Raw genomic sequence first — 25,683 nt, 5'->3', positions numbered from 1 at the left:
AAAATGCAGTTTAGTTTGCATGCACCATGTTATAGAGCAGGAAGAGCTGAGCAGGTTGATATGCAGTTTGAGAAAAGACTCAGTATAACTTGTGTCTTCATCATAGAAATTTCTACTCTTGCTAGGCTTTTCGGTCAAGTGGGCGGTCCTATCAGGGACTGACAGCTGCCACTATATGCACACATATACAAAAGAAAGCTGTTAGTCACTGGTAGGACTACCCACTGGACCAAAAATCTCAGAAAGCAGATGTTTAAATGATGAAAACACAAGTTATAATCAATCTTTTCTCACAAAACCATACAGCAATCTGCTCAGCTCCACCTACACTATAACATGATACAAGCAGACTGGACTGCTTTTTCCTGGTGACAGATTCCCTGTAACACATGGTCAGGCATTGAGTTGGTCTGACAATGTTTACTTTCACACATGCTCTTTTGAGGATACCAAGCCATTATAGTTTAAACTCGGTTAGGTGGATCACAAAAATAAATGGTTCCACATCCGGCGGCATTTTCTGCACTTGCTCATTGCTTTCTATTGGTGGGAAAAAAATGCAAAAACTCTGAAACTGTACATACTGCAGTTTTAAAAGAAATGTAGCAGTTTTCCCAGTCTCAAAAAATAAAACAAGCTTGGGCATGAGATTTCTGAAACCCAATAGCTTTTTCTGGTAATGTAAAATTTGCATGAAAAGGCAGCCAAAAAGCAATGTGTGAACATAGCCTAATAACGAAATAACAAGCATGCTACAGATTTGAAATCCGCACTACTCTCCCTTTCGGGCGGAGGTTTTTTTCCAACAAGTAACTGGGTTTATAAAGAAAACTATTTACTGTAAATTGTATTGTAAACTTCTACATAATTGGGAGTGGTATCTGCAACGCAAATCTGTGGCATGTGAACTTGTTTAGGCTACATGCAGATTGATTTTTTCCATATGGCACCCCTTGAGAATTTTTTTTGGAAGCTTTTTCTCGGCAAACTGTTTGGAAGAGTTATTTCCTAAAGCGTTTTAAGGCTAAGTGCCCACGTTGTATTTCCGCAACTCCTTGCTGCGGGTAAAATGCATGCAGAATTCGCATTCGGTTTCCCGCAAAACACAAGCGTTTTTAGCTTGCAGAATGCTTGCACTTTTCAAGCGATTTGAAGCATCGCTTGGAAAAGTTATTGACAGGTTGGTCACACACAGCATAGTGCTTGACAAGTGTAACCAACGTTTTAATATTGATGCTGCCTATGCGGCATCAATAGTAAAAGATAGAATGTTAAAAAAAAAAAAAAAAAGAGGTTATTCTCACCTTCTGACGGCCCCCGATGCCCTTAGCGGGCTCCTGTTACGTTCCCAGGGATGCTTTGCGCGAAGGACCTTTGTGACGTCACGCCTGAGAGACCGCAACATCATCTCAGGTGATTCAAGCAATGCATCCCTGGGAACGGAAGATGCTGGCAGCATGGCTGAGAGGCAGGAGGACTCTGGGGGTCATAAGAGGGAAATTATATCACTATTTATACTAATTCTAATTTTTACAGGATTATGGTACACAGGGCATGAAGGAGAGTCTTCTCTCCTCCAGACCCTGGGTACCATCCACACTGAAGCGCTTACTTTACGCATAGTGGGCATAAAGTGAGCGTTTCAATGCAATCCCATGGCAGCGGAACCGCCGCGATTCCGCAGAAATAATGGACATGCTGCGAATTTCACCGCTATGGCTGCCACAGCGGGAAAATCCGCATCATAGGCACAGCAACTGCGGAATCCCACATGATTGCAAGGGAATGCGTTTTCGCTGCGGAAAAAACGCGGCGGAAACGCTTAAAAAAACGCAACGTGGGCACATAGCTCTAAAAAAATTTTTTAATTTTTTAGGCTAACTGGCATTACTCATAGTTAGAAGGGGGGAGGAGAAAGATTTAAAAGCGTTCAAAAAAGCTCTACTTATGAACACCAAAGAGAATATTTAAAAAAAGTAGTAAGCCTTTCAAATGTTTAGGTGAAAAAGCAACATCTTAGTTGCACAGATTTGTAATTTTACAAGCAGCAAAAACATGGAACCACAGACAATTTGAAGTAGCGATGCCCCATAGTTATTTTATAAAGGAATGCATGTATTTACTAAAACAGATCTTTGTAGTGGTGACTGGCCCTCTTTAGGAAGCTGGTATTGCTGCTTTAAGAGAAATGGAACAAAGGTTGCAAAAGTACATATCAAGAAAAGAGACAGTGAAAAAACAGTTATGATTGCTTTTCAACCTACCGTATTTTTCAGTCTATAAGACACACCTTTTCCCTCAAAAAATGTAGAGGAAAATGGGGGGTGCGTCTTATAGTCCGGATATACCTGCTCTTCTGGTTGTGATGGGGAGGTAGGGGAGCGGCATCGGCGGAGCAGCGGGTCACAGAGGCAGGAGCTGGCAGCTGTAGCCAACTCCAGTGCCTGCTGCTAAACAGAAATGACTATTCATTGCATTCCACGTCCATGAGAGAGGATAGCATTGAATATTCATTTCTCTTTAACAGCAGACACGCTGTTAGCCGCAGCAGTCGGGCATTCACGTGTGCCTGCTACTTAAGTGAATGAAAATTCACTGCTCTCCACTCCCATAGGCGTGAAATGCAGTGAATATTCATTCCCTTTAGTAGCGGGCACACACAAACGCCCAGCAGCTGCAGGAAACCAGCAGTTGACACCGTGCTCGCTACTAAAGAGCAATGAATACTCACTGCTTTCTATGCACACAGTCCTGGCGTATGGAGCAGTGAGTATTCCAGCAGCTGTATTACGGCTTGTAAGCAGCATATGATGTCCCTCCCACGCGCTGCTTACAAGCATAAATCAGCTGCTAGCATCGGAACAGGAAGCAGCAAGACAGCGCAGGAAGGCAAGAAGGATAATTTAATTTTATTGTTTTATGTTTTTCGAATGGGGCCATGCATACCAGGCTAGGGATGAGGGGGGGCTCTGCACACAAGGCTAGGGGTTATTGCTACAGAACTGAACACATTTTTTGCTTCAATTTTTTTTTCTAATTTCCTCCTCTAAAACCTAGGTGTGTCTTATGGTCCAATGCGTCTTATAGTCCAAAAAATACGGTAAGTTATGTTTAGAGTTCTTATAGCAAAAGTAAAAGAACTGGAAAAATAAGATGCAGGTACCCAGTATGGCTTTGGTAAGACAAGGGAAACAAAATTACAATAGAAAAAAAAAAATACTAATGAGAAATATGAACAGCTAAAAGGGAAATGCTGCACATAACCATTATTCAGAGAAGCGTTAGAGTTTCAAAAAGCAAAAAGGTAACCAAAATCCGAGCTGTAAGGTAAATCGATGAGGAGCAATTCCCATATTGCAAAAGGGAGAGAACAAAATGGGTCTTTAAGCTGAGCTGCCGAAGACCAGCCACACTCCCTAACATGACTATATGTCAGCTTGAACCCTTACTGGATCAAAAGCTTAAAAAGTGAACCCGTCAGCAGTTTCATGCTGTCTGACCCACGGGCAGGATGAAATCTAGACAGGCTCCCTCATTACAGTGATTTATGGCTTATTCCGAAATGCTGTAGATTTAGGGAAATTCCCGCTGGTTGACTCCATCTGATTCCAATGAACCAAACTCTGCTTGACGGGTGTCAACCACGTTGTGCCAGGAGAGTGAAGAGTATCAAGGCTTCATTTTCAAGCTTTATTTTGTTTGAAACTCAGCAGAGTTTAAGAAAAAAAACAAAAAAACACTTTAATGAGGAAATCTGTCTGGATTCCATGCTGTCCAAGGTTCAGTCAGCATGAAATTTCTGGCACATTCCTCTTAAAGTGGCCAGGTTTTTTTTAGCTTGTTTTATTTTTGCTTCTCCATTGAGTATTGCATTTTTTTTTATATTTATTTTAAATCTGACATACGTCTCCCAAAATATTTTGTTTTGTTTAGTGCTGAATTATATGATCAATACCAATGGAGCAATGCTCACAGAACAGTTAAGACTCCCGCGAGCCACAACCCAAAAGAATCCCGCGAGCCATGCCCCCTTAGCAGAGATCGTAAAAATGGCACTAACTAAAAAGTCCACAACTTAGCAACCATTCTGTAGAATTAAAATTAATTAACCAGTGCATGATCAGGAACATTTTCAGGTTTTATGGTTACAAGTGCTTTAAACAGCTATTAAAACTTCTCGTTCAGATTTAAAAAAAATAATTTTTGTCTTTTTTCCACAATAGGTGGGGCTTAATTTTTATGTCATTGTTAAATTCCTTTTCATTGCTGATATCAGGGGAAATATAAAGAAAAACTAAAAGGTCTTATTTTTCTTTTAAATTTGAACAAATGCAAAAGGACCTTTGAAAAGATTTAAAAGTGTGCTCTCATTTACATAGAAATTTATTTAACTAATTTTTTTCATTGGGGGAGTGGCTGAAAATACATTTTTGCTTAAATTTAGTTTTCTTAAATTATGCTTTTTTCCCTATATATTTTATACACTATGCCCCCTATAAGGTCTTACACTTGGGGGGTAGGGGATTTGAACACAATACTTTTTTTTATTGCAAATTTCCAATGCAACTCGGGCTGGTATATTAGCACCAGTTACAGGAGAAAAGAGGGATTCTGGGTTCTTACCGTAAAATCTCTTTCTTGGAGCCTTCATTGGGGGACACAGATAACCATGGGTGTATGCTGCTGCTGCTAGGAGGCTGACACTATGCAAAACAAGAAAATTAGCTCCTCCCCGGCAGCATACACCCACCGACAGGCATCAAGTACCTCAGTTGGTGAGAAAGCAGTAGGAGAAGCAAACAAAACTATCAACATATGTACCAACCCAACAAGGGACTCGAAGACCCAACACGGTACAACTTAAACAGGGAGGGTGCTGTGTCCCCCAATGAAGGCTCCAAGATTTTACAGTAAGAACCCAAAAGCCCTCTTTCTTTATCGCCTTATTGGGGGACACAGGTAACCATGGGACGTTCCAAAGCAGTCCCGAGGGTGGGAACAGCAATAAAGGAACAACAGAAGGAAGGGCTTAGGTCGGCCGGTGTGCGACCGCCACCTGCAGAACCTTCCTACCAAGAGCTGCATCAGACGAGGCCTGGGTATGAACCCTGTAGAACCTCGCAAAGGTGTGCAAAGACGACCAGGTCGCGGCCCTGCAAAGTTGTAAGGCCGAAGCCTGGTGTCGCACAGCCCAAGAAGCCCCTACAGCCCGGGTGGAGTGGGCTTTCACTCTCGGAGGGGGCCGTTTCTCCTGAAGTCGGTAGGCTTCCAGGATGGTAGACCGAATCAAGCGAGCAATCGTGGATTTGGAGGCCGGAAGACCTTTCCGGCGACCCTCAGAAATGACCAGCAGGGAATCAGATTGGCGAAAAGAAGCGGTCCTGGTAAGGTAAACACGCAAGGCTCTCACTACATCCAGTTTGTGGAGCGACTTTTCCAGAGGATGAGCAGGCGCAGGACAAAACGATGGAAGGACGATATCTTCGTTAATATGAAAGGGAGATACCACTTTTGGAAGGAAGGAAGGAACTTGCCCGAGAACAACCTTATCTTGGTGGAGGATAAGGTACGGAGAACGACAGGATAAGGCTGCCAGCTCAGAAACTCTCCTGATGGAGGTAATGGCGATCAGAAAAGCCACCTTCCATGAAAGAGAAGACAGAGGGATGTCCTGGATTGGTTCGAACGGCGCCTTCTGGAGAGCGCCAAGAACAAGATTGAGATCCCATGGATCTATCGGAGAATGATGAGGAGGAGCCACATGGGCGACTCCTTGGAGAAAAGTCTTCACTTGCGGTAAGGAAGCTAGATCCTTCTGGAAGAGGATTGCTAGGGCAGACACCTGGCCTTTGAGAGTACTGAGTGATAGGCCCGCATCTAAACCAGATTGAGGAAACCAAGAATGGATAGAATGGAGAATGACAGTGGAAAAACATCGCTATCATCGCACCAACGGAAAAAAATCTTTCCAGTACCTATGGTAAATGCGGGAGGAAGCTGGCTTCCGAGCCTTGATGATGGCTGAATGACCCGGCTGGAGAACCCCGATTCCCTCAGGATTGCGGCCTCCACGGCCATGCCGTTAGAGACTGAGAATTCTGGTGGTAAAGGGGGCCTTGAGAGAGAAGATCTGGACGGTCTGGAAGCCTCCAGGGAACGTCCGCGAACATGTTCACCAACTCCGCGTACCAAGGGCGTCTCGGCCAGTCTGGAGCCACTAGGATGACTGGAATGCCCTCTGACTTGATCTTTTTGACCACTATTGGGATGAGGGCAAGGGGAGGAAACAGGTAAGGCAGTTGGAACTGGGACCACGGAATTACTAGGGCGTCGCAACCGACGGCTAGAGGATCCCTGGACCTGGCTACAAAGTGAGGAACTTTGTTGTTCATCAGAGATGCCATGAGATCGACGTCCGGGGTGCCCCAACGCTGGCATATCTGACTGAAGACTGTTTCCTGGGCGTTCCAGCGCCCTTGGGCCGTCTTGTGATGGTAAACCGCCCCCCATCCTAGGAGACTGGCATCGGTGGTGATGACCTGCCATCGAGGCGGAAGAAAAGACGTTCAGCAGAGAACTGACGCCGGCAATGTCCACCAAGTCACCGATTGACTGAGCGGAAGAGGAATGGGACAGTCCAGAGAAAACGAGGTCTTGTCCCAGACTGACAGGAGGAACAGTTGGAGAGGGCGAGAGTGGAATTGTGCGAAGGGCACTGCTTCCATGGAAGCTATCATCTTCCCCAGGACCCTCATGCAGGACCGAAGGGACATGATCCTCGAGCGTCGTAGGGACTGGATCCCCTTGCAAAGGGTTGAAAACTTGTCCCTCGGCAGAAACACCCGGGCCAGATTTGTGTCGAACTCCATGCCCAAAAAGGTCAGACGCTGGGTAGGGCGCAGGATGGACTTCTCCTTGTTGACTATCCATCCGAGGCGGCTGAGGGTATCCAAGGTTACCTGAAGACTGTGAAGACAGTCTTGGCGGGACAAGCCCTTGATCAGGAGAAGGTCCAGGTAAGGAATGATAAGAATCCCTCTGGATCGAAGGATGGCCATGACTGTTGCCATCACCTTCGTAAAGACACGGGGAGCGGAGGCTAGTCCGAAGGGGAGGGCCGTGAACTGATAGTGATTGTCCTGAATCGCAAAGCGGAGGCATCTCTGATGCCGCAGAGAAATGGGGATGTGGAGATAGGCATCCTGTATGTCCACAGAGCAGAGAAACTCTCCAGGTTCCATCGAGGCTATTACCGAACGCAGAGACGCCATCTTGAAGTGGCGGATCTTCACGTGGCGATTGAGCAACTTGAAGTCCAAAATTGGACGAAGAGAGCCATCCTTTTTCGGGACTACGAAGAGATTCGAGTAGAACCCTAAAAACTGTTCGTTTGTAGGAACGGGAACGATGACCCCGGCGGAAAGGAGGGAGGAGACGGCCTGAAGGAACCCTGGAATCTGTGATCGCTGTCTTGGGGATCGAGACAGAAAGAAGCGACTGTTTGGGGGGGGGGGGGGGGGGAAGCTCGATTTTGTATCCGGATGTGATGATTTCCCTGACCCAAGCGTCGTCGACAACGGATAGCCATGCGTCTTTGAAAGAGGAAAGTCTGCCTCCCACCCTGGAAAGATTTCCAGGTGGGGGTGACCTGTCGCTTAGATGAAAATCTGCCGGATCGGGAGCCTGAGGACCTGGAGGGCTGACCTCTGTATCTCCAGCGGGGAGCCGGCTTATAGGAAGGCTTTCTCCGGTCTCTGGAAGCAGGATGCCGGTCCTGCTGGGATGAACCTTCTGCGGGAGAGAAGGGGCGAAAGGACCTAAATGGCCGAGAAGTCTTCCTGTTAAAGAACCTCCTAGGGCGGGACTGGGGAAGGGAAGTGCTCTTTCCACCAGTGGCATCCGAGATCATTGATCCAGCTTGGCGCCAAAGAGCCTAGTGCCGTGAAATGCCTGGTTGGTGAGCGACTTCTTTGAGGTGGTGTCCGCATTCCAAGACTTGAACCAAAGAATGCGGCATATGGCCACTATATTGCTGTTAGCTCTAGCTACGCACCCAGCCGCGTCCAAGGTGGCCAAAAGGTATTTGCCCGCATGATTAATTTGGTCTGCTAAATCTGCCAGCTCGTCCCGAGGAGCTGCCGCCGAAATGCCCCTGCGCAGAATTTTTGCCCAAGCTGAAATGACCTTCTCCACCCAAGCGGAGGCGAAGATAGGACAGAGGGAGGCGCCGGATGCCTCAAAAATTGACTTAGCCAACTACTCCATTTGCCTGTCTGTTGGGTCTTTAAGAGAAGCTCCGTCCGGAAGGGAAAGAACCGTCTTAGAGGAAAATACGAGAAACTGGTGGATCTACCTCGGGAGCTTTGGTCCTTTTCGTGACTAGATCCCCATCGAAGGGATATAGTACATCTAAGTACTTGCGGCCTGAAAAACGTTTCTCAGGATGTTGCCAGTGATTGGCTAAGGAAGTGTCGAAATCTTTGTTATTAGGAAAGGTTTGAGATGGAGGCCTCGCTTTCTTAAATGAAACAGAGCATTCCTGCGGGGGTGCCTTATCCTCCTTGATCTTGAGTGTTTAGTATATAGCCGATATGAGACTATCTACCATATCCCGAGTTCTAGCTATGTTGTCCGCCTCGGAGTCAGATCCAGATTGGGAATCGTCTGACCTAGGATCGTCTGTTGAGGATGGAGACGAAGAGCGTAGCCTGAGAGAAGCGGAGGGACCCTGCGAACTGGAAGAAGAGCCAGACAGGACCCGCTTCCTAGAGCCCCTACCCAGCTTGTCCGTCTGAGGGTCGCGGTCAGGTGCTGGCGACTCACCGTGAGAGGCAGTCGGTGCACAGGTGGCTGCAGATAACTGAGGTAACCGCTCTAAGACCTGGACCAGCGATTGAGACACTTTTGTCAGATCAGAAACCGACTGAGACATCGCCACGGCCCACTCAGGGGGTGGGGTGGTCTCCACCCGGGGCTCGGAGTGCTCCTGAGGGGAAGACATGGAGGAAGGGCTGCAGGACGGGCAGAGGGGTGACGACTGACCTGATGCCCACTTCTTTCTACAGCGCACGCAGGCGTAGTGAATAGCGGTGGGTCTAGAACTGAAAGCCATTGTAGGGTTGGGCATAAGTCTCTGTGGTAGAAATACTACCTGAATGAAACTGCGGGGGAGAAGCTAAGTCAGGTGTCAGGGAGAGTCAGTGTCGAACCTACCGAGGTTCAGAAGCAGACAGAACAGCGTTGTGTCCTCTGGAAAAGATCCGGAGAAGAGGGAGGAAGATGCTCAGCAAAGACAGGAAAGAGACGCTGGCTGTGGGCGGGGCTTAGCCGCTGTACCACGCGATTGGCTGAGACCCGAGGAGGAGGGCGCGGTTAATGTCATGCTGACAGGGCTGAAGCGAAAGCAGCCCTGAGATAGGCTGAAGAAGCACACGAAGAAAGCGTGCGCAGGGAGAGGGAAGACAGAGCTTGAAAATGAAAGTGAAAGCGCTCCCTCTGCTTTCACTAGCAACAGCGCGCCCAGGGCCAATAACCAGCGCATACCACCGCAGATTGAGAGATGGGCTGGAGAAGGGGGTACCGGGGACAGAAGCGCACGCCTGCTGGCCAAAGGAGCGGGGAATTCAAACAGGGAACCCCCCCCCCCAGAGAGGTACCACTCTGAAAGCGTGTGTGGGGGTTGCAGGGCGCATATGAGAAACGGCGCTGTACTGGCTGTGATTGCAGACAGGGTTGAATGGGTCCATGGTAGGTCTATGAGAGCGGGACTGAAGGGAACATTCAGATAGGCTTACCTGATGTCCCTGAAGAGGATGATCGCAGGGGCCCACGATAGAGCGGAGGCCGCTGGGACACACGATCCTCAGTGCCCGCACCCAGTCCGTATGGTGCAGAAGACGGCTCCCATCCCAGTGTCAGGGGAAACGTCACCGCTGGCGACCGCCGTCTTCCTCTCAGCCCTGTCCTGGGAGAGGGATGAGGAGGGCAATCGGCTAGGACCGGGCACCCATCCATGGCCCATAGCACCCGAGGGTGATAGGGGAAGGTCCTGCCTGCGGGCCTGAGAGTTGCGATGTGGGCAATACCACATTGCTCGCTCAGCCGCATTAATTGGAAAAGCAGGATGAACTCACATCCCGTTTCCTGATGCTGTATCTGGAAAATAAAGGGAAAACATTAATAAACACAACTAAAAAAAAAAAAACCTGAAAAGAAAAAGATTAAATGCGGATCTGGGGAGATCCCGGTCCGCCTCCTACAGACACTAAGCACAAACTGAGGTACTTGGTGCCTGTCGGTGGGTGTATACTGCCGGGGAGGAGCTAATTTTCTTGTTTTGCATAGTGTGTCAGCCTCCTAGCAGCAGCAGCATACACCCATGGTTATCTGTGTCCCCCAATAAGGCGATAAAGAAATCATTTTTTTTCTACACAGCAGCATAGGTTTCTTGGGTCTGACTAAGCAGATACCGTTCTCTCCCTAACATATGATCTCTGGGTCCATAGGAGAAAGCACAATAATTGCTTCCTAATCTGTACACAATTAAGGTACACATGATCATAAATCATGTCTACCTTCGCTACAGGGAGTGCTGTATCTGACAGCTGACTCCCTGAACCCACAGCTGCACAATGACATACAGATGCTCTACAATGCAGGGACGTTTTAGAAAATCACTGCGAAATAGAACGAGGACCGTCTAGACATTTATAATCTATGGGCGGTCCAGAGACCACATGCTCAGGGAAGCAGAGGGAATAAAGGCAAACACTAGCCTTGGTGACAGGTCCTGTTTAAGCGTCGGCAAATTAAGGAGACGTATGCACTCGTCCGGACCAGGATCCAATACTATTTTCTGCAAATAATGACTGACTAATCAAAAACTTGGGAGTTAACTGAAATAAAACTTGGGCTTACACACTCAGTGCTTAAGTGTTCTGGGTTCGGCTGCAATCTAATGCTGGAAATTCATGAGGGCCATTTTTCTAGCTTTCACTAGACGGTCCGCACTCATCTAACCATGCACCAGATAGAAAGTCAATATGGAATATGCACGCTACAGAAGCGAGCTGTCAAGACTATAGCAGGGAGAAGCCCATTGCTGCTCCTAGTACTACAAAGTCACTCAAGAGTTAACTATTGAAAGAAAAAAAATAGGAAATGCAATATTTCTGACATGTTATATAAGAGATGCAATCATTTACTTGAATGCAGTAATAGAAAGGTTTTAAAAAAAAAAATGTTTTGATTTTGACTCAGATAATGGGACTCAAAGGCCAACAGCAGCTTAGAAACTAGACGAAACATAGTGAATCTAAAAACAATTATTGCAACAACTAAAAGGATTTGTAATGGGAAATGGCGTGAAAAGGTTAATTAACCATATCATCCTCACTCTTTTGCAGTATGTAGCCATCACCATCACTGAATTCCTCAAGTCTCATTAACATATATAAAAACAGACGCAATGGAGCATACTGTGACCATCAGCGTATACACGGGTTAATAGAACTCCGCAGTAGAAGAAGCCTGGGGATGAGGACACTGACCTTTATTTCTGATGGCAAGGTTTGTAGCAACATTTGCAGGGGGTTTGTCTGGCTCTTGGGGTGGTACGACCATTGGCAGTGCCTGCATTGGAACACGGGGAGCCTAGAAGATTAGCAATCATGGAATTAAATGCGTTATTTTTTAAAATCTTTTTTTTTTTTTTACTGGAGGCAAGAAAACAAAAGAATTGTTTTTAACACAACATGCATGTAATTACACACATCATAAAACAGTATGTTACCCGATTCAAGTCATGGGAGGGAGGGGTGAACTGTGTAACGTCAGGCGGGGGAGCAGAGAGTAGGTTATTAGGATAATCCAATAGATAGCAAACCACACTGGTGTGACCTCCTTTGGCAGCTTCAATTAACATTGTGGAACCATCCTTTAAAAAAAAAAAAAAAGTAATAAACTATTATAGTATTTTTTAAAAGATTTAAAAGTGCTACATTTTCTGAGTTTGGTACAAAAACTAAAATGAAAGTGGTTATTACCATGGGCTGCATACACTAGGGCCAGCAACCCCCTCCCCCCCACACACAAAGGTCAGCAACCCACACTATAATGGGTTGGATATATATTCTTATGAATGTTAACACTGGAATTAAGAGTACAATGCAGTGTTAACTGACCCTTAAATGTATCCAAAATTACAGACTTCAATTTGTAAAGAGCGGAGGCTTAATATTTGTGCATGCAACCTTATGTCAGCAGTTATTCACATTACAAACAGTAAGTGATATGCTACATCTTGCACATACACAGACTGTTAAACTGGTCTGTTTATATTGCTCCATAGTAAGGTGTTGGAAAAAAAAGGAGTTTCTATTATGCTGACATACCTGTAGTAAGTTTTTCCTTGGGTTCATGTAAAACAAGCTTTGACTTGGACAAAAAAAAAAAAGTGAAAAACTTTTTACCTTTAACCTGTGCGTTGGATCAGCCCCATGTGCTAAAAGCAACTCGACCACAGCTAGATGACCTCCAGCACACGCAAGAGACAGGACCGTATGGTCATTGTTCATTGTTGTGCGGTTCACGTTTGCACCTAAAATTAAAGCATGAATGTAAAATATATACACTAGTTTATCCGCATTCAACATTACAGAGGCATAATCCCTGTAGCTAAGATAGGGCCTTTATTTTCCTTAAGATTTACTTTAAAAAGAACAGTCTTGGCTTGTCTTTTTTGTTTTAATTGTGATTTATGATTGAACTAAAATATAGGACTCCGCTCATCTAACACTAAGGCCTCATTTCAGATGTCAGCGATTTTTCTTACACGTAAAAACCAACTACTTTTTCAACAATATTTGGTCAGTTATCATCAGAGGTTCATTAGCGATTTTATCGTCTGAAAAAATAAACGACAATGCTTCTCAGATACATTACAATGTTAAAAACAAACACATGGTTAGCAATATGTGTTAAGAGTTTTCATGAACCCATAGACTTGTATGGGTCATTTTGAGCAGAGAGGCAAAACAAAAATGTTTCACATCTCAGTTATTTTTTGCAGACAGTCTGCAAAAAAAGGAAAGACATAGGTTATAATGGGCATGTGTTCTCTTCATGAAATTCACATCTAAAAAACAGACTTCTGAATGAGGCTTTGTGTTGTCTGTTATCCAGGCTGCACATAACCATAGATTTTAAAGGAGTATTACACAGCCACAGACACGTACCACACCACCACTCCACAGAATGATTGACTAATGTTAACCAGGAGGGGTCTAACCATTGGGACCACTACTGTTCTAACTAGAGAAAGCTCATTTGAAGCAATAACAATGGCGCGTTTTCAACTGCTAACAAACCTTTGCTAATGAGAAACTGAACAGTACAAACATGACCAGCTCTTGCAGCCTTCATCAGCGGGGTCCTACCACCTTCAGATTCATGCTCCTTTAACAAAACAGAAGTCTTAAACATCTTGAACAATTCTTATTTAGTACAGGCCAAATATATAAGGGTCATAAACTTGCCAAATCCGCCCCAGCTTGAAGCAGTACATCTGCCACATCGGTATGGCCGTTTTCACAAGCATACGTCAGAGCGGTATCACCTGTTGCAGTTGTCGCATGCACATTTGCTCCTATAAAACAAAGTGTAGAACAATTTAGCAGTTTTAAAATTTCAAGTTTTTGATGTAATTGCTACTAGTGATGAGCGAACATGCTCAGATAATGTGTTATCTGAGCATGTTCGATTATGTTCAAGTCCTCACGGCTGCATAATTTGTGGCAGTTATCCACAACACAAGGGAATTGCTTGTTTGTTAGGCAATCCCTGCATGTGTTGAGGCCAACAGCCACGAATCAAGTAGCCGTAGGGACTCAAAATACTGTATTATTCATGCACGCCTGGGATACTCTGATAACATGTCATCCAAGCACGTTCACTCATCACTAATGCCTACTTATCTTAACGGGAAACCATCATCCGAAAATCACCTACTTTTTACATCAGGTTTGTGTGTTACATGTCCTTTTACATTCCCACTGCTTTGGGGAATGCTTTTCCTTTTTTCCCCAGATAATTTTTATTAATTAAAAAAAAATGAATATTGCATTTTTCAGTGGTCATTAATATTGCCTTTTTCAGTGGCCACTGGGATTTTAGACTCATACTTCAGGTCCTTTCAGGAAATTTTCAGTAGGCTCCTTGTCAGCAAAGAAAAAGCATGTACTGGACAGCAATCGATGTATATCACTATTAATGTAGAGACAGTAAGTTGATATATATCTGCTGTATCAGAGAGAATGGTAGACCATTCGGAAATAATGTGAAACCAAAAAAGGAAGACACAGAACAAGGGTCAGAAAGTAATAGGCAATTAAAATTAAGGCTTATAATACCTTTATTAGTGAGGGTAAAATACACACACATTTGTATCCCTTGTCACACTTACAGTATATGATGGGTTCTTGAGTCTCCTTTTTCCTCGTTTATCATTTTTGTTGCAACGCTTATATCAATTTTTTGTAAATAACACCTGGCCTATTAGTCTTTAACATTCATCAATTTTTAATACTGATTCTTCATTTGTAATATTGACTAATCATTTGGTGTAATTATGCGTCATTTCGTTATCTATGCTGGCACCTCTTTTCATTTGTAGTGCTATATTTTACACTCACTAATAAAGGTATTTTAAGCCTTAATTTTAATTGTCCTATTACTTTCTGACCCTTGTTCGGTGTCTCCCTTTTTTTGGTTTCTCCTCATCAGTAAAGGCAGGATTACAGTGACAGGGAGACCTGTAAACACTGAAGATAACACAGGATCCACCATTCAACATTACCCTGTTCCCCCTTCCGTCACAATGACTTCTGCACACGCTTATTAGATTCTTAAATACAAGACAATGTAAGAGGACAATGTGAAAATTGCAAAGGGTTTTTTTTAATATAGTTTATATAATTTAAGAAAAAAAAACTGCCAAAAATTACAATAGAAAAAAAAACCAAACATTTAAACACAAAAGACTGATTTAAACAATAGGACAGTTTAATGTTTTTTTCTGTTTATTTTTAATATACAATGTAAAAATTTAGTAAAGTATTAAGCACATACCAGCGGCAAGCAAGTATTTGACCAGCTCTAGGTGACCTTCTTGTGCTGCTTCCATTAATGGTGTGGAGCACCCTAGCTCTATATCTGCTCCAGCTTTAATGAGGAAGTCTGCAACTTCTAGAAAACCTCCACAACAGGCCAGCGTAAGGGCAGTTTCTTGAGTCTCTTCAGTTTGTGCGTTGATGTTGGCACCTAAAGAACAGATAGCAAGTCAAAAAGAAGCTAATTATTTGACCATGTTTGCATTAGAAAAGGATAGATCAAGTGTGTGGTTATAACGAAGGATAGTTAAGTGTGTATCAAAATTTTGAGTTAGGGAAAAAAAATGCAATGTCTAAGAGGAGGATACTATTGTGTTAGATTAAAGCAATTCTAGACAAACCTTCTGTTCTCTATGAAGGTGAAACACTAGCACTGACGTCAGACAAATCAGACATCCGTGGAAAGTGAGCAGCCGCAGCCATCACTTCCTCCAGGTGTCAGTTATGTCCAAACGAGGGGAATGTGAATCCAGTGCCGATTAACCACAGGGATACGTTATGTCATGAGACCCCTCGGGAGAACCAGTGACCACAAAGAATGGTGTCGGCACAAGAGGGGAGTATAAGTATTATAATTGTAGAGGTGGGTAAAGTAGGCATTGAGAAGGGGTTGTTCAAGATAGTGTACAACCCCTTTAATGTAACTTTTAACTGTCCAACAATGCTTGGTGTGAACAAGGCATAATTATGAAAAATACATAATTATAAAAAAAACTCAACTACACAAAGACTGGTTGCTTTAGTGAACAAAGTTATAAAAACATGCTGAATTATGTAGCTTTTAGGCAATCACACGAGAACTGCTATAATATGTTATCCGAGCATGTTTGGATGTTATACGAGCACGCCCCAAATATTCGGATATTATGTTCAAGTCCCTGCGGCTGCATGATTTCCCGCTGTTAAACACAACACATGAAGGGACTGCTTGTTTATTAGGGAATCCCCATATGTGTTCAGGCTGTCAAACAGCTGGAAATCATGCAGTCACAGGGACTCGAAAATATACGAGAAGGCCCAAGATACTCTGATAACACCCGTGTGTGCTCGGATAAGACGTTATCCAAGCATGTTCGCTTCCTCACTACTCATTACCCATCATAAAGGGCCTAAAGATGCTGCAAGTCGAAGTGAAAAGTTCCTAATGAGACTTACAGACAAAAAAAAAAAAACTATAACTAATGCAATGCAAGAGAAAAAACTGTCAGAAAGGAGAAAAGAGCACTGATGTGACAAACTGCATATCCTTGCCCATTTAAGACACTGAAATAGAAAACTAACCAATCTCATTATGAAACATGTGAAAACATGCACATACGAGAATACATACCCTGCCCAAGCAATAACGCTACCATTTCTTCATGTCCTTCCCGTGCAGCTTCCATGAGAGGTGTATAGCCTTCATCATTTACCTCCTCCAGATTGGCACCTCGCTCTATGAGTAAAGCTGCCAGCTCTACATGGCCACCACAAGCTGCGAGCGTTAATGGAGACTCAAACGAGTCAGCTGGCATATTCACCTGGGCTCCACTATCTAGCAGCAGTCGAGCCACCTCTACATGGCCATCCTACATATAACAAAAATTGTTAATACATGCATAATAAAACGCTGATGGATCGGATAGCTCTAAAGGGTCCCATTACCATGCAGGCTTCCATTAAGGCAGTATGCATCTCATCCGTTTTATGTTCCTGGTCGGCCCCAGCTTCCAACAAAAACCTCACCATTTCTAGATGTCCTGTAGGAAAGACGACAAAACACACATGCATTGGGCAAACTGTACAAAACACAAACTTATACACTCAAACCGGACACATAGTCCAAACTACAATAAAAGTTGAAGTATAAAATGAATGAAAGTGCAATTTACAATTATATGGTACAAGGTTTCCACATATTGCAATCATAATTACCTTTATAGCACGCCAAAGTAAGTGCACTCTCTTTAAATTCGTTGGAATGAGTATTAATTCCAGCACCATTCTCCAGAAGGACTCTGGCTACCTCCACATGCCCAGCACTCCCCGCCTCCATAAGAGGAGTGTGACCATTTTCATTGTGGTCCTCTATGCTAGCACCCGATTCCAGCAGCACCTTTACAACATCTACATAGCCGCCAGCACATGCATAGGTAAGTGCTGTGTTTCCTGCATAAGGGGGAGACAAGGAGAAATGACACAATGATCACAATATAAAAATATAAAGATTTGACAACCAAGGATAAACAATAAACCGCAAACCTGTGGAGGACTGGGAGTTCACATCAGCATCATGAGCTAGGAGCAGCTTCACAATTTCAACATGTCCCCCATTAGCAGCAGCCATTAAAGGCGTAATATCTCCTTTTATACCTCGATCTTCCACATTTGCATGCATAGCCAAAAGAACCTTTAGAAAGGGTGGGGGAAACAAACAAGCAATTTTACAAACAGGTTGAACATAAGAGTAATGAGTGATAAGGGTTCAGTATTCCTTCTTGCCCTTTATTGCGTGTATACTTTTGTTAGGGAGCGAGAAATGGCTTACTTGGAATTTAGGGTGTTTGTATGTTTCTCATTCTCTTTCCCCAACTGGCAAGCAAGCTTCTAATACTATCTGCCATTTCTCCACCCAAACTAATTCAATATCTTCCTCTACAATTCCTGCAAGTCCTCATTACTGCCATGTGCACAAAGCCGCAAATAACATTAGCAAAAGACCATTTTTTGCTTAATAGTTTTAACATTAAAAGGGAAATTTGGAGTTGGGACAAATAAACACATGAATGAACTATATATATGGTGGCTGGTATCATGTGTAGTGTACAACGTGTTAATCCTGCTGTAATCTACACAGATCGGTAGGGACAACAGAGCAGCAGCACCGCAATTGTGGAGAAATTTACTATTTTAATTACACTTTTTCCTTGTCCTCTGACAGTTCAGAAAACACCGTAAGGGTGTGTGCACACGCTGCGGATTCTGCTGCGGTTCCGAAGCGGATTTGGCCGCGGTGTACAGTACCATAATATCCTATGGATATTAAAAACCGCAGTGCAGACGGTGCGGATTTTTCAGCACGGTTTTCCTGCGGTTTCTAAACCGCAGAAAGAATTGACATGTTAATTCTTTCTGCGGATTCCGCTGCGGTTTGCCATCTCCTCCATTGTGGAGATGAAAAACCGCAGGGCAAAAATCGCAGGCTAATCCGCAGGTCTTTTGACTTGCAGATTTACCTGCGGATTTTACAAAATCCGCGCGGCCAAATCCGCACCCCAAGCCGCAGCGTGTGCACATACCCTTAAAGGGAACCTGTCACTAGGTTTACCCAAATAAAGTATGGCCTTCAACTTTAAGGCCTCTTAAAGTATTTTAGTAAAGCCCCCGTTACACACTGCGATAATCGCTAGCAATATCGATGTAAAGTCACCGATTTTGTGACGTTGCAGCGATATTGCTAGCGATATCGCTGCATGTGATACTTACCTCCGACCGGCTCCCCCGCTGGTTATCGCTGATCGCGCGAGAAGCTCCTGGACGCGACGAGCGACGCGTGGAGCCGGGCGGGAGGACGCAGGATCGCCCCGTCTGACAGGTAAGTAGCGATCCCCATCCCCAGCGATGTCGCTAGTGAGATCTGCCTGTGTGGCAGCTCACTAGCGACCACCTAGCGATGCACCAGCGATCCTGACCGAGTCATATCGCTGGACGGGATCGCTGGTGCATCGCTAGGTGTAACGGTACCCTAAGTTGAGTATAAGACCCCAGTCCTTTCTGCAAAACACAGGATTTTTGACTACTCACCATACAATCTGTTTCTCTGAGCCTTCATTGGGGGACACAGGAAACCATGGGTGTATGCTGCAGCCACTAGAAGGCTGACACTATGCACAAAAAAAAAAAAAAGAAAAACCCAGCTCCTACCTAGCAATGTACACTCCACTAACTGGCACCAAGTTTATCAGTTAATGAGAAAGCAATAGGAGAAGCAACCTGTAAAGAACAAAAAGCAATACACAACCAAACCGTAAGAATATAAAAAGTCAATACTGCTGTCAAGCTTGGGTGAGTGCTGTGTCCCCAATAAAGGCTCCGAGAAACAGATTTTATGGTGAGTAACCAAAAATCCTGTTTTCTCCATCGCTTCAATGTGGACACAGGGAACCATGGGTGGTCCCAAAGCAATCCTTAAGGAGGGAAAACCGTACAATTCCTTTCAGGTCAGAGAACTATCCACTACCACTTGTTAGATTCTCCTACCTAGACTGGCATCAGCCAATGCATAGGTAAGGACAATGTTGAACTTGGCAAACGAATGAGTAGACCATGTCGCCACTTGGCACAGCTGTTGAGCGGATGTCCAATGGCCCCAGGAGGCCCCCACTGCTCAGGTACAGTGGGCCTTAATCCCAGGAGGAGGTGCTTTCTTATTAACCTGGTACGCCTCCAAGACAGTCGACCGGATCCAGAGAGCAAATGTAGCCTTGGATGCCGGAAAGCCTCTTTGTGATCCTTTGTGAAGGGGATGGTCCCAGAAAGGTAAAGCGAATCGCCCTAACCAGGTCAAAATTGTTAAGAGATCGCTTCATAGAGTGAACTAGAGATGGACAGAAAAAGGGGAGGACAATGTCCTCATGGAGATGAAAAGCGGAAACTACCTTGGGAAGAAAGGAAGGAACAGGCAGTAAAGCCACCTTATCCTGGTGCAGAAAAAGGAAGGGTGAGTGACATGAAAGAGCTGCCAGCTCAGAAACCCGCCTATGGAAGTAATGGCCGCGAGAAAAAACCATCTAAGAGACAAGGCAAAGAGACCTCTTGAAGAAAAGTTCTGACCTGAGAACGTGAAGCAAAATTCTTTAGGAAAAGAAAAGCCAACACAGAGACTTGGCCCTTCAGTGAACTGAGAGCTAGACCTACATCAAGCCCCGATTGAAGAAAGGCCAGAGCAGCTCAAAGAGAGAAAACCAAAGGCGCTGTGTGATTAGTCTCACATCAATGGAAGAAGGTTTTCCAAGACCTATAACAGAAGCAAGACGATGCCGGCTTTCAAGCCCGATTCATTGCCTGAATCACACGTTTCGAAAACTCGGGCACCCTTAGAACCGCGGTCAACAGCCACACAGTCAAATCAAGTGACCAAGAATTCTGACAGATGGGGCCCTGAGAAGGACGATCTGGTCTTTCAGGGAGTCTCCAAGGAGCGTCCACAGGCCCTCCTGGGCCAATCTGGTGACATCAGGATGACAGGCACCCCTTCTGCCTTGATTTTCTTTACCAACCTATGAACCAGGGGAAGAGGAGGGAACAGATAAGGAAGAGCAAACTGACCAGGGTATCACCAGTGTGTCAACGCCCGCCGTGAGAGGATTGCGGGACCTTTCTGTTCATACTGGAGGCCATGAGATCCACATGAAAAGTGCTAAATCGTAAACAAGTTTGTCAGAAAATATTCTAATGCAGAGACCAATCTCCCACCACGAGACACTTGTGACTCAGAAAGTAGGAGACCCAATACCCAGTTGTTTACGCTGGGAATGTGCACTGCTGAAATTGCTGGAGCCATATCTTTGCCTACAGAAGAAACTTGGAGACATCAGTCATGGCCAAAGAATTCATGAGTTCCTCCCTGGTGGTTGACATATGCCACCGCCATGGCACTGTTTTTCTGGACTCTCACCGGTAGGCCCCCAAGAAGGTCTTGCCAGTGAAGAAGGGACAGAAGAATGGCTCTGATTTCAAGAACATTGATTGGCAGCTAGGTCTCTTTCAGCAACCCTGGACCATGAGGATGAGGAAAACAGTTTCCCTGCCGAGGAGACTGCTATCCATTGTAACCACTTGCCTGTGAATTGGAAGGAAGAATCGCAACCCTGCTAAATGAGGGGGGCGGGAGGACAGCCATCAAGTTCGGAACGTCCACACTCTAGACGAGATCCGGACAGCACACTTCAGGGAAAGAACAGACCGGTTCCATTGGGACAGGATGGTCTGCTGAAGTGGACTGGTGTGAAACTGGGTGAAGGGAATTTTCTACACAGCCGCAACAAATATGCCCAGAACCGCATGAAGGCCTGAAGACAGTGAACCCAGGAAAATCAGATGCTGGGCTGGAACTAGACAAGACTTTGACCTGTTGACAAGTCAACCTAGCAGAGACAGGGTGTTTTCAGTGATGGACAGGTTTTTTTCCTGGGCTAGGGAGAAGGATGGAGCTTTTACAAGGATATTGTTGAGGTTAAATATGACCACTAGACCCCTGGTCCGCAAGATGGCTATCACCGCTGCCATTACCATTATCTGGTTGTGATTGCCAGGCAGAAGGGGAGAGCAACGAATTGAAAGTGGCCCTGTTGTACCGCAAACAGAAGGAATCTCTGATGACCTGGAAAAATTGGGACATGGAGATAGAAGTCTAGGATATCCACCGAACACTGGAAAGCATGTGGTTCCATGGAAGTCATTACTGAAAGAAGGTATTCCATCCTGAAATAACGTAGGTGGCTCCTCTTGAGCAGCAACTTGAGATCCAGGATGAGTCGAACAGACCCGGAACTACAAAGAGGTTTGAATAGAAAACTGCTGAAAAATGTTCCTGAGGTGGGATGGCAACAATGACACACCTGTTCGGAGAGAGCCTATGGTGGCGTAAATACTGGTACAAAGCAGGTGGTTCCTTGGTGGGCAAGATTCAGAGAAAAAAAAACATTTTAAGGTCACAGAATTCAATTTTGTATTCCTGAAGATACCACCTCCCTCTGGCCCAAATTGCCTCGACAGAGGTGAGCAAAGCATCCCTGAAGAACAGGAGACGCCCGCCCACCCCTTGAATCTCCCTGGGAGACTGGGAGTCATGTGGAAGTGAATCTGCTAGGTCTGCTCCTGGAGGATCTGCCCTGCACATCGCACAGGAGGCTGCCGGTTTGTTGGGAGGGCCTTCTTTCCTCTCAGTCCTGCTGCCTCCCCTAGCGGGAGTCTTTCGCAAATTAGCAGCACCGAAACATCTGAAATTTTAGCATGGTTGGGCGCCGAGGTTTGGCCTGAGGTAGAAGAGAGCTTTACCCTGCGGTTATAAAATGGTCGGTCCAGCCTGGTTCCAAACAGTCGTGACCCAAGGAAGGGGAGACTGGTCAGAGACTTCTTGGAAGGCAAGTAAGCTTGCAACGCCTTTAGCCAGATGGTCCTGCTGATGGCCACTATATTACTAGACGTTTGAGCAGCACTAGAGGTGGCGTCCAGGGGGGTGGCCACTGAGTTTCCCCCGCTTGTGAGATCTGGTCCGCTGAGGCTATGTGCACACGTTGCGGATTCTGCTGCGTATCCGCAGCGTTTCAGCTCTGTGGGTCCGCAGCAGATTTAGCTGCGTTGTACAGTACCATTGCTTTCAATGGTAAACTGAAAAACGCTGTGCACATGCTGCGTTTTTTTCCGCGTGGATTTGCTGCGGATTCAAATCCGCAGCATGTCAATTCTTTGTGCGGAATCCGCAGCGGTTTCACACCTTTTCCATTGTAGAGGAGTGAAACCGCAGGGCTAAACCACAGGCTAATCCGCAGGTCTTTTGACCTGAGAATTTACCTGCGGATTTTTCCAAATCCGTGCGGAAAAATCCGCAGCACCTAAAACTACGTGTGCACATAGCCTAAGTCATCAGACATGGCTCCCGCAAGGATGCCCTGGCTAAGTTGCTTGGGCCATGCAGATTTTGACACCCGTGTGGTAGCAAATGCAGGGCATAGGGTGGAACCTGCCATTTCAAAGGCCGACTTTTCAAAGGACTCCATGAGTCTATCGCTGTGATCCTTGAGTGCTGCTCCATTCGTAAGGGGAAAACTGTGTTGGTGGACAGTTTGAAGTCTGAAAGAGTCCACAGAGGAGATGCAGTCCAATTTTCAGTAAGATCTGAAGTGAAGGGGTACAGGATACTGAGCAGCTTCCCTCTCTGGAAGTGTCTGGTCAGGTTTTCCCGCTCTCTGGAGCAGACCCTCTCAAAGTCCTTATGATAGGAGATGTGGGGGAAACTGAAATACACCACCTATACTACACGTAGGAGCATCCTTGATATTAAGGGTCTGGTTGACCGCCATAATTAGACTCTCGACCATATCCCTCATGATAGAGGCCTGGTCAGGGTCCAGGTTCAGAATCTGCCAGAGTCCGGTTCCGTTGGCGACTACGGTGAGAACAACTAGGAAGCCGCCCGCTGAGATGGGCCAGTGAGTGAGATGGGAATCTGGAGCAAATCTCCTGCCTAGCCCTCTTTTGGCCATTGCTGAAAGCCATGGAATGAGGAAAAAGGTGGACCATGGCATCTGCAGGCAGCAGCGCCGGAAGGGATAGGCAATGGTCCAGCACGGATACCAAGGTCTAAGACACCTTGGTGAGATCTGCAACGGATTGCGACAGTTTGCCCACGCTGAGAAAAGGGGGTCACAATCTGAAGGAAGCAGTGAAGGACTCCTGGTTGGCAAGGAAAGAGGGATTGCTGCAATTTTGACAAAGGGAAGAAGATTGCTCTGAAGGAAGTCTGCACTTACAAGAACAGCCAAAAGTGCTTGACTAGGGTAGTAGGGGCCAGAGGGCAAGAGCGGTCTCCTTTAGAATTAGACAAAACAGAAGAAGGCCGACTCACTAAAGCCAGAGGTTAGGGGACAGAAAGGAAAAATTGCTGAGGAGAGGGTCAGTCTGCAGAGCTTACCCACAGGAAAGCTGAGGAACTGAAAGCTGACCAGGGTTCTGCAGTGCTGAGGTCTCGGGAAGACCGACTGGAGAGGCTCCTGAAGTAAAGCTGGGCATGAAAAAAAGCCAGCACGACAAGGAGGGAAGGGGCGGGGTTAGCCGCCAAGGTTAGGCTGCAACGAAGTCAGGGCCTAAATCAGTGAATGAGGTCAGCGAGGGGTGGGCAGTGCGGAAGCCTATAAAGATGCAGAATAAAACTGTGCCCAAACAAATATGCACACACTTATGGGCTCCCTAGGCTGCACTGGATTCTTCCGATAACAGCTGATGGACCTTTTTCTCATCACCTCTGGAATACTGGAGTCCTTAAAGGGAACCTGTCAATCCCGCAGGCGTTTTTAAGTACCAGAGACACCTTGTGCGCCACTAATGCTGCATTCTGTCAAGGTGGCTCTTTTATTTAGAATCCCTTCCACCGCCAAAATAATCGTTTTTAAAACTGGTCAGACATACCTGATATTTGTCAGGGGGGGCAGGGCTTTTCCCCCTGGACACAGACGCCTCACATACGTCAGTCATGTCCAGCTTTTGAATTTGGTGCCGCCTTCTCAGCGTTCATTTCTTTTTCTAGTGCCTGCTGCACCGCTGCCCTGCTTAGCTCCTCCCCTACTGGTCACATGGTGCTGACATCATCACAGGTCCTGCTGGCACCCACTGCTCTTCTGAGCTCCGCCCCTACTGGTCACATGGTGCTGACGTCATCACAGGTCCTGCTGGCAAAACTTATTTCGGTGGTGGAAGGGACGCTAAATAAAAGAGCCACCTTGACAGAATGCAGCATTAGTGCTGCACAAGGTGGCTCTTTCACTTAAAAACGCATGCGGGGGGGTGACAGGTTCCCTTTAATAAAGAGGGTGGGAAAGGGGACCTGTGGGAAAAAAAACGGTCTCTATCCATCCTTGAAGCGGTCTCTGAAGAATACTTAGATGTCCGAACCTCACCAGATTGTGAGTACTGAGACCGTCAGGCTCTGGTGGGAGAGCAGGGAGGAGTAAGACGCCGTGACCACTCTGTGGATCACCTGAACGCTCTTGATGTGTTAGGAGATAGGGTTCTGCGGGATAGACAGATGAGGATATGATGTGTCAGTCCACACCGTACGCTCTGTCTTTACGTTGGATTACATGATTGTTCACACTGTATCCCTCCAGAGGTAGAATAGAAGACCAATCTAAAAAAGAAAAGGGAAAACGTAACTGTAAGGTGACAAAATCCCAGGTAGATATGGGTCTAGTGAAAGACTTGTTCACCTCCTACTGACACCCAGTTTGTAGGTATATATGCTGGGGAGGAGCAACTTTTTTGTGCATAGTGTCAGCCTCCTCGTGGCAGCAGGATACACCAATGGTTTTTTGTGTCCCACAACGAAGCAATAAAGAAAAGAATGGTACTCACTGTAAAATCTCTTTCTTGGAGCCTTCATTGGGGGCAACAGGTAACCATGGGTGTATGCTGCTGTCGCTAGGAGGCTGACACTATGCAAATAAAGCAAAAACTGACTCCTCCTCCGTAGCATACACTCACTGACTGGCAGGAAGTACCTCAGTTAAGTGTTAAAGCAACCAATAAACTCCACATATGTACCGGCTCAACAACCAAGGCACGTAGGCAGAAAACCAGTACAAACAAATAGGGAGGATGCTGTGTCCCCCAATGAAGACTCCAAGAAAGATTTTATGGTGAGTACCAAAAATTATTCTATCGCTTCATTGGGGGACACAGGTAACCATGGGACGTCCTAAAGCAGTCCCCAAGGGTGGGAACAGAAAGAATGCAGGGAAAAAAAAAAAAAGGACTGAGG

At 45.7% G+C, this 25,683-nt stretch overlaps 1 protein-coding gene across 6 annotated transcripts in view; it reads right to left on the bottom strand.

Annotated features, from left to right (window-relative positions):
• ANKRD17 (ankyrin repeat domain 17) overlaps positions 1–25,683 on the bottom strand; it is a 180,155-nt gene that overhangs the window by 74,079 nt on the left and 80,393 nt on the right. For all 6 annotated transcript variants that reach the window (XM_073590404.1, XM_073590394.1, XM_073590413.1 and 3 more), the window contains exons 5-14: positions 17,409–17,556; positions 17,082–17,315; positions 16,812–16,906; positions 16,498–16,735; positions 15,127–15,318; positions 13,536–13,645; positions 13,368–13,455; positions 12,471–12,598; positions 11,792–11,935; positions 11,550–11,652 (exon numbers count right to left, since the gene is read on the bottom strand). In XM_073590404.1, the coding sequence (XP_073446505.1) occupies positions 11,550–11,652; positions 11,792–11,935; positions 12,471–12,598; positions 13,368–13,455; positions 13,536–13,645; positions 15,127–15,318; positions 16,498–16,735; positions 16,812–16,906; positions 17,082–17,315; positions 17,409–17,556 (1,480 nt within the window). The remainder of the gene's footprint in view (positions 1–11,549; positions 11,653–11,791; positions 11,936–12,470; positions 12,599–13,367; positions 13,456–13,535; positions 13,646–15,126; positions 15,319–16,497; positions 16,736–16,811; positions 16,907–17,081; positions 17,316–17,408; positions 17,557–25,683) is intronic.

The sequence above is a fragment of the Dendrobates tinctorius genome, unplaced genomic scaffold, assembly GCF_039654945.1.
Source record: "Dendrobates tinctorius isolate UK_male_01 unplaced genomic scaffold, ASM3965494v1 ptg000011l, whole genome shotgun sequence".
Classification (NCBI taxonomy): domain Eukaryota; kingdom Metazoa; phylum Chordata; class Amphibia; order Anura; family Dendrobatidae; genus Dendrobates; species Dendrobates tinctorius.
Note: the sequence above shows the minus strand (reverse complement) of the source record. Positions and strands in the feature narration are given on the sequence as shown.